Source organism: Lycium barbarum, chromosome 6, assembly GCF_019175385.1.
Source record: "Lycium barbarum isolate Lr01 chromosome 6, ASM1917538v2, whole genome shotgun sequence".
Lineage (NCBI taxonomy): Eukaryota > Viridiplantae > Streptophyta > Magnoliopsida > Solanales > Solanaceae > Lycium > Lycium barbarum.
This window is the reverse complement of record NC_083342.1, coordinates 97826737-97835338: the sequence shown is the minus strand read 5'-3', so window position 1 is coordinate 97835338 and position 8602 is coordinate 97826737. Positions and strand designations below refer to the sequence as shown.

Genomic DNA, 8602 nt, shown 5'->3' with positions numbered 1-8602 from the left:
ACAAACATGCACATAGATAGAAAAACACCATGCGAACCCACCCATGGCCTCGAAATTCCCAACGGAGTTCTAATTTCCTACGTCACCCCCCGATGGACTCAACATAATCAAACAATAATGACAAACAAGTCAATTTTTCAGTTCTTAGACTTATACAATCGAGTTTGTTCTATCCTTGAAAAGGTTCTATTTGGTGGGGGTGGTCCTATGTTTTCCATAACGACCGGAAAGGTCGTTACAGCTGTAGATTTGGTTAGCAGGTATCAGTCCAATCTTGTAAAAGATCATTGGAAAGCTGTGAAGAGGATCTTTCGATACCTGAAAGGAATTGTTGATTATTCACTATGTTATTGCAGAAATGATTTACACTTGAGAGGGTATATAGATGATGATTGCGGTGGTGACTGGAACGATGGACAAAATCGACATCCAGCTATGCTTTCTTACTTAATATGGTGCTATTTCATGGAAAAGTTAGTAACAAACTTGCACAGCTCTTTCAACTATGGAAGTTGAGTTTGTGGCCTCTGCATGTGCAGTACAAGAAGTTGTTAGTTAAAAAGATTCTTTGAGCATTTGGGCATAGCAAAGAACTCTCATGGATCCAAACGGCTATTGCATACACAAAGGATCATAAGTATCACAGCAAAATCAAACACATTGACATCAAGTATAAATTTGTACACAGTAGCAAGTGGAGAAGTAACTTTACAATGCATAATTGCGCGAGAAATGATAGCTGATCCTTTTACAAAGGTGATATCTAGAGACCTGTTTGAGAAACATATTATGGCTCTAGGTTTGCTAAGATATGATCAATATTTTTGTGTTGTAAAATGACTTGGTTGTTATAATATTCCTGTCAATATTTGACTCTTGAATTTATGTTCATATTTGATATGTATGTGATGATGTAATTTTATTGATAAATTGTGTCGAACAAGTCGCGAGATTGACTCTCTCACACGGGCAATCGCCTCATACGTTAAGGAACGTGAAGAGATGAGTTCTATCACTATGTTATGACTTGTTTTATAAGCCACATATGAGTTTCTCTAAGAAGATGAATTTGAGGATCATTGAAGAGAGAAGCTCGGATCAGACGTTTAGATATGTCTAGATCAAGATCTGTACAATGTTGAATGAGTAAAAGAATGAGACACACTCGCCAATATAAGATAGGAATACCATGTTTCATACCACGTGTGCTTAGTGACCAATGGGTTAATGGAATAATGGATCCCTACTTCTTCATTGTGTGAGACCCTGAAAAGTTATATTAACCTTTCATTGGAATACCCTTTAACCTTTGATTGTTTCTTGAAATTTCAATCAGTGTTGCTACTTTAGCATGTCACTAATAGCCATGAGTGATTCGGTAATGCGGTGCATGTCTAGGAAAATAGTTGATCTGAAACAGATATATTCGAGTATAAAGGGAAGACAATTGAAAATATTAGTAATTTAACTTGTATTCACAGGCCGGCCATTACACTTATCATAAGGTTATCAAGTGTAATTTTGGATATAAAGTTAAACATGAACTCGAGTTCGCTTCTTTAGAGGCCAAGGGATTAGATAAATAGCTATTGGAGTAGCACATGATGTCTAGGGTATTGAATTTCTACATAGAGCTCTTGTAAAACCTTAATAGGTATAGCTCTTGATGCTCGCAGGTCGCACGAACTATTTGTCTATATGAATAACGTGTGTTATTGACATAGTACTGATTTGTGTCTAGTCCACCATGTGCGAAGTGGAAGATGTTGGATATTCGGGTCTGGGTCGCGAGTCGCGCATGTGGACTAAGCCGACCCGTTTCAGAAAGGATAATTATGGGAGAAGTTACCCTATAACTGAAAAGAGAAAAACTGCTCCTAAAACGTGAATACATGAAGGGATCAGTTTCTTTCCAAGGCCGTTTTTTCTTCTCTTCTTATAAGGCTAACAAGGTCTCTCTTCCTATAGTGACTTGAACTTTAAATAAAATAAAAAAACAAAGGCAAGAAAATTCTCTGTTTCTTCTTCCTCAAAACACACATAAAAGACGACATCTAGTTTGTGAAGAATACTCCATTTCCAAGAGAAACGAAGTTTGATTTGGGCAATTTTTGGTGGCAAGATCAACGATTAATCTTCCGCTATTTTAAGGTACACAATTCAGTGTTCTTGCTCCTCCTCTTAATCTACAATCCTTCTCACTTCCTTTACAAAGAAACGTTGTATTATTTATATACTTTCTCTTATTTTATTTTCGCATAAAAAATAGAGGAAGTAAAATGAAAAATTAGACGTTATTTCTGTAGTCCATTTAATCTTTCTCGTGAATATGTACTATGTAGTTGACTGGTACGAAAATGTAAAATGACCTTAGTATATTGATGATTAAGTTCCAGCATTCAAGACCCTCCACGAGATGCAGTAATCTAAATATAGTCATGCGTGCAATCACGGACAACAATCGTATGCATAAAGCATTTAAGTTATAGTAGGCGTTTGGACATGTTGTTCGAAATCATAATTTGAAATTTCAAATTATTTTGGGGTTTGAAATCATGGTTTTAAAAATTTTAAATATAAAATTTGACCCATAAATTTATATTTTATATAAAAAAAAAGACTCATAAGTTGGTAAATATTTTTAACAATTACTCCCACCAACCATTTACCAACCTCATTAACTTCCACCAACATTTATTTATGTCTACCATGTGGAGGATTAGATTAAAGAGTAGTTACATTACTATTCATGTTAAATTTTCGTTTTTATTGAACTAAAGTTTGATCAATTGATGATATACTTTTTAGAAAGGCCTTCTAGTAGCGTATTAATTTTGTTATGAACTATGACTTGCTCATTTGGTAAAATTGTATAAGAATTAGGAATGTTTTAATAGTTTTCATGGGTTTTTTGTCTATAAGAGAAAATACAACTTAAGATATCCAAATTACATGTCCAAACATGATTTCAAAATCATGATTTCAAATCATGTCCAAATGGCTCCATAGTATACCTTGATAAAATTATTTAATCTATCAATTAATTTAATCTATTACTTATAATAGATTAGTTACTATTTTTTTTATAGCTGTAGTGTCAGGGCCAACGCTTGCACCTCACGTAATTTCACCGGGTACCTATTACCTCCCATCAACATCAATATCGATTAACTTTTTTCACAAAAACTTGAACACATGCATAGGAAGAAATCACTCAGTGTTTTTGTCTCTGATAAAATTTAAACCTGAGACCTTGTAGTTATCAATCCACTTTATTACCCATAGGTTACACCTTGATTGCACTAATTTATCAATTTAGTACTATTATTAGTGTTCATCACATAATTTTAAGTATAATTATATACCGTGACTATATATATTAACTATTTTCTAAGCAACATAAAACTTAAAATATGTACATATATTACTGGGTATTCCAATCTCCACGTTCCAAATATATACGTATGCCACGCAAAACCAAAACACAGTGATGGTCTCAAATTACTGACGTTTATTCCCGTTTAGCTACTAAATACATACTGATCAAAAGCAGTGCCATTACGTTATTTTCGAAGTCCATTCAGTCTTTCTCAAGAATAATCACTTAAACTTGACTAGTAAGAATGTGAAATGACCAGTAATTAAGTTCCAGCTGCATTCGAGATACTCCAAAAAATATATCATGCATGCTATCACGGACTACAGATAAAGAATTTAAGTTATACATTGAAAAAGTTATTTAATTTATCAATGTAATTTAATTATTACTATACAGATTAATTACTAGCTTAATTTCTATAACCGTGGTGTGAGGATCAATGCGTGCACCTCGATTGATATTACAGGTACTTGCTACTTCTCCTTAGTACAAATATTAGGTAACGTTGTCTACCAACAAGGCGGGGACCAATGAGAAAAAAATCACCTACACTTTCACCTCCGTTACAACTTTATCAACCACGTATCACACTGTTAGGTGCCCTAATTTATCAATTTGATAATTATTATTGTTGTTTAATTATAACTCATGTGTAATTATTTTCTACACTACATGAAACTTTAAATATGTACATAATTTGTTATTCCAATTTCCATGTACTAAATATATGCTACACAATACCAAAAGACAGTGAATCTTAGCAGAGTATTGGCAAATTTACTGACGTGTTACATACTTATCAAATGATGTGCCATATTCTGCATCTAGCTGAAGGCTAAGACAAAAGCCAATCGACAAGGGCACTATGTTTTTGGTTTTTTTCACTGTAATGCACGGAATTTATATCCACCGTTGCTTCATTCGCGCAATTTTGAAGTAACTCGGTATTGTCACTATCCCAAAACGGCCAACTAGGAATGGATGATACTATGTTTTCTTGTTCTGTTTCTTCCCATGGCCATACTAATTGATCTTGCCAATCCCATTCAATTGTACCATCCGCCTCCATTAATAATCTCGTTTCCTTGTTTTTCTCATTTATTGATACAGCTTCACTCTCTGGATTATTCTCCATTTGCATATCTTCACTTGATACTATTTTATTGTTATGATCTTTGTTGTTACTGTGCATGGTCCCGCAGTAATTATTCGCTGTCTCGGCGGTAACTTTTTCCGATGTTTCTTCTTGCCCGTTCTCTAAACTAGTCAAAATGAAATTTGGGTCCATATCTTGATCATCAATGACCACGTCTGGCATAATCTCGTCAAGCCATTCCATCCCACTATCTGCTGAAGAAAAAAATACAATATTATACTCCCTCCGTTTCAATTTATATGAACTCATTTGACTGGGCACGACATTTAAGAAAGAGAAAAGACTTTTGAAACTTGTGATTCAAAATAAGCCTTGAAAATTTATGTGACTATAAATCATTCATAAAGTGAATTTGTTTTCAAATTAGGAAAAAGGTTATTCATTTTGGCACGGACTAAAAAGGAAATAGGTTCAAACAAATTGAAACAGAGGGAGTAGTAATTAAAAATTGTACATACGATAGGTTCTACGTTCAAAAATTTCTGCCTAAAATTTAAAGTATTTCACCCATAATAAAATCAGGATCACAAATAAAGATAGTTGAAGAGATAATTAAGTATTTCTTCCATTTTATTTTATACGTTTTAGTTTGACTGGACATATAGTTTAAGAAAAGTATGGAAGACTTTTAAATATTAGGCAGAATAGTCTGTTAGGCCCCTGTACTTGACACTTTTTGATATCTCGGTGTTTGTACTTTCATGTTTGTCAACTGAACCCCTCTACTCATCAAAACTGAGCATTTTAAACCCCTAAATTAGGGGTTTAAAATGCTCAGTTTTGATGGGTAGAGGGGTTCAGTTGGCAAACATGAAAGTACAAACACCGGGATGTCAAAAAGTGTTAAGTACAGGGATCTCCCAAACTATTTTGCCTAAATATTATGGTCTTAAATTAAAAACACGTGTGTAATGTACGAAAATGCCTAAATCTTGTGATCTTAAATCAGTCTCGTAGGATGTTGGAATTAAAGAGTACTAAATATAGAAAATGATATTATTTCTGAAATAGACTACAAAAAAAAAAGTAAGAAACAAAAACTGATAAGGAAGGATTAATGAAAAATGTGCTTACTCTAACCGCTCAAGCTTTTAGATGAAATGATCATATATTTTAACATGGTATTAGACTTGACAAAAATCATGAGTTCAAATCTCCACTCATAACAACCAAAAAAAAAAAAAAGAATGAAGAATTTTCACGTATGTGAATAGGCGTATTAATTAAGATATACTTCCTATTTCAATTTACGTGACACTTTTTGAGATTCAAATTGTATGAACTTTGATCAACATTTTAAGATATATTTTTTTCATCAAATTGATATGAAAAAACTTGAAACTTATAATAATTTTATGTAGTTTTCAACTATATAAATTTTAATATTAAAATATTAAGTTAATCTAATCTAATCTAACTTCAAAGTAAAATTAACTTTTAAAAAACGAAAAGTGTTAGATAAATAGCGACGAAGGGAGTAATTAAAAGTTTGATTACTCTACCTGAACTAAGGCTACTGTGAGCCTCTGTGGACCCAGTCCAAGGATTTGGCGCTGCTATGTTTGCTATATAATCTTCTTGCATTGAAACCATAGCACTAACACTAGCTAGCCCATCTATCCCTGAGCTAATGGTGCTAGATAAGGCCTCTTTTTCCATGTTTGGTGTTGAGGGCATAGGAACTGATGCACTCAAAGGTCCACCATTTTCTTTAGCTTGCTTAGGCTCTGACAAGTTTGAAGCAGAACTTTCTGATGTTTTATTTTTCTTGATGGTGGATCGGTTTGTTTTTCTATTATGTTTGATTGGCTTCAATGCACCCCTTTTAGCCAAATCAACTACAGCTTTAGGCAGCTTTTCATCACTTGGGATCCTTAAGCTTTCAACCTTTCTGCTTAGATGAGAGTTCCAGTAGTTCTTAATCTCATTGTCTGTTCTACCTGGTAGATGTCCGGCTATTAGAGACCATCTGCAAATATAGTTAAAAATCGATTTAGTTGACACTAGAAAATATTAGAAAGATGGTACCATTGGTACGTACGTGTTAATCATCATATTTAATATCTTAACTGAAAAACCACGCTTTTTACTAGTACAATTATTATTCTGCTTGGCTGATATATATGCATATTTCCTACTGAATATATTTTTGTAATTTAAATTGTCACCGGTAATAGTTTTAGACACACCGACTGAGACTAAAGCTGTTATAGGGCTAATAATAGAAAGGTTGAAGAGAGGGTTGCTAAAGCATGTGCCATCGATAGTCATGTGAAAACGCACAGAGTTATTTTGAACTATTGCGGGGACCAATTTTACCCTCTTGTTCCTTTTCTTCAGGCAAAACAGTATAAAGTGGAGCAAACATGAAATATATAATCTATATATTAACAGTGTTCAATATGTAATATATGTCTGTAATACGTAATAATTGACATGTCTACACGGAATAATTTTTCGGCGAAGAGTATTCGGTTGAACACCCTTGTCAGGCTGTGGCTCCGCCACCGATGAAATGAATGAATAAAAGAGTACTCCCTCCGTTTTATTGTAGATTTTAAGTTATATATTGTTAGTGTCAAATAATTTTCTTATACTACCAGGTTATTTAAATGATATTTCTGCTTACGTTTCCTTAAAATGTGAGATTTGTAATATTAAATTAAAAATAAAACAGATTATTTGGTACAATAGGTAAATTGACCTTATGGTATAAAAAATTCAAAGTAATGGCGTCCATAATTTAAATTCTTTATTGCATAGTATAGTTTAAGAAAAAAAAAAATTCTTAAAAAACTTGTGATCTTATAAGAATATTATGAAATTTTTATGCTTATACAATCATGTCATTAATTATAAGATATGAAGTTTAAATGTGACATCGCATTTTTTGGACCATATACTAAAAAGGAAGAAAACACCATATAAAATAAAATAGATTAACTCATGGTTAATAATAAAATTTACTAGTGTCCAGTTACTATCATTGAGTCGTATACGTTGGGGAAAGGGTGTAGAAGCAAGTTGAAAAGGCTAGTTGATCATTTAACTTTAACCAATTATTCCGTACCTGTTACCCAAAGTTGAATGCAGCTTGATGATTATGTCTTCCTCTTCAGTTTTTATGTTTCCTCTCTTCAGATCAGACCTCAAGTAATTAATCCATCTCAGTCGGCAACTCTTTCCACATCTTAATAATCCTTCAAAACACAAAAAGAAAAATGTTAAATGAAGAAAAATAATAGTAGCAGGATTTAAGGTTGATTAGAAGAGAATGGTACCAGCATTTTTGGGTAATGACCTCCAAGAACCTTCACCATTAGCAAGAATATAATTAGTGAGAGTTTGATCCTCTTCTGTAGTCCATCTGCCTCTCTTGAGACCAACTTTCTCACAACAAGGTGCTCTTCCCATTATTACTGGTATGAAAATGGAGAAGAACACTGATTTTTTTATCTTTTTATCTGGCAAGTGGAGGCAAGACAATTAGCCCCAAAGTGAATGCCAATAAGTAGAGAGACGACAGAAATAACTGAGCCCCACACCCGGGCCCCACTCGCTTACTACTTTACTCTAATTTTGTGTGGACTTAACGTAAAGTTGACTTATAAGCTTTGCATACATGTCACTCTTTGCCCAAAGGGATGGTAGTATTTTAGAAACCCTCTTGGTTTATTGGTGTCTTTGTGGGGCTATTCGACTAGAGTGGTGAATTATTAATGATTGAAGTTTGCAATATTTTGATTAGCGTTCCCTAAATAGAAAATTTCTCAACAGAGAGTATTAGGAATATCAAATGTAATCTATGAAAATATAATTGGCCGAACTCACTAAAATTTGAAGAAAATATAATTGGCCGAACTCACTAAAATTTGAAAAGGCTAAGTTAGGCTTATATTAATTCACGTATAAATTTGAACATAATCCGATTAGCGAGCTCATTTAAAAGTTTGAGCCAATCTGAGAAGTCTTTGTATAAAAAAATTATCAAAATATTTAATAGTAATTTTAGATTTGGTTGGTTAAATATAGTCACGAAAAAAGAAAAAGTAGTTTTGTTGGCTTAA

At 33.2% G+C, this 8602-nt stretch overlaps 1 protein-coding gene across 2 annotated transcripts; it reads right to left on the bottom strand.

The window, feature by feature from the left end:
- Positions 1 to 4066: 4066 nt before the first annotated feature.
- LOC132644957 (myb-related protein 330-like) lies at positions 4067 to 8040 on the bottom strand. Of its 2 annotated transcripts, none has more exons than XM_060361651.1 (4): positions 7817 to 8040; positions 7606 to 7735; positions 6038 to 6504; positions 4067 to 4729 (listed from the first exon to the last, which is right to left on the bottom strand). In XM_060361651.1, exons 1-4 carry the CDS (start codon positions 7947 to 7949, stop codon positions 4215 to 4217), a joined length of 1245 nt encoding a protein of 414 aa, XP_060217634.1. In that variant the 5' UTR covers positions 7950 to 8040; the 3' UTR covers positions 4067 to 4214. The 2 variants fall into 2 exon arrangements, with proteins under 2 accessions (XP_060217634.1, XP_060217635.1); XM_060361652.1 differs by having other exon boundaries at positions 4067 to 4726; positions 7817 to 8038.
- Positions 8041 to 8602: the final 562 nt, after the last annotated feature.

Excerpts from the sequence above, each read along its gene's own strand:
- LOC132644957 (XM_060361651.1), bottom strand. The coding sequence starts at position 7,949 with ATGGGAAGAGCACCTTGTTGTGAGAAAGTTGGTCTCAAGAGAGGCAGA. Across the intron at positions 7,736-7,816 it reads GTCATTACCCAAAAATGCTG|GATTATTAAGATGTGGAAAG; the intron begins GTACCATTCTCT and ends TGTGTTTTGAAG. Across the intron at positions 6,505-7,605 it reads CATTCAACTTTGGGTAACAG|ATGGTCTCTAATAGCCGGAC; the intron begins GTACGGAATAAT and ends CTATATTTGCAG.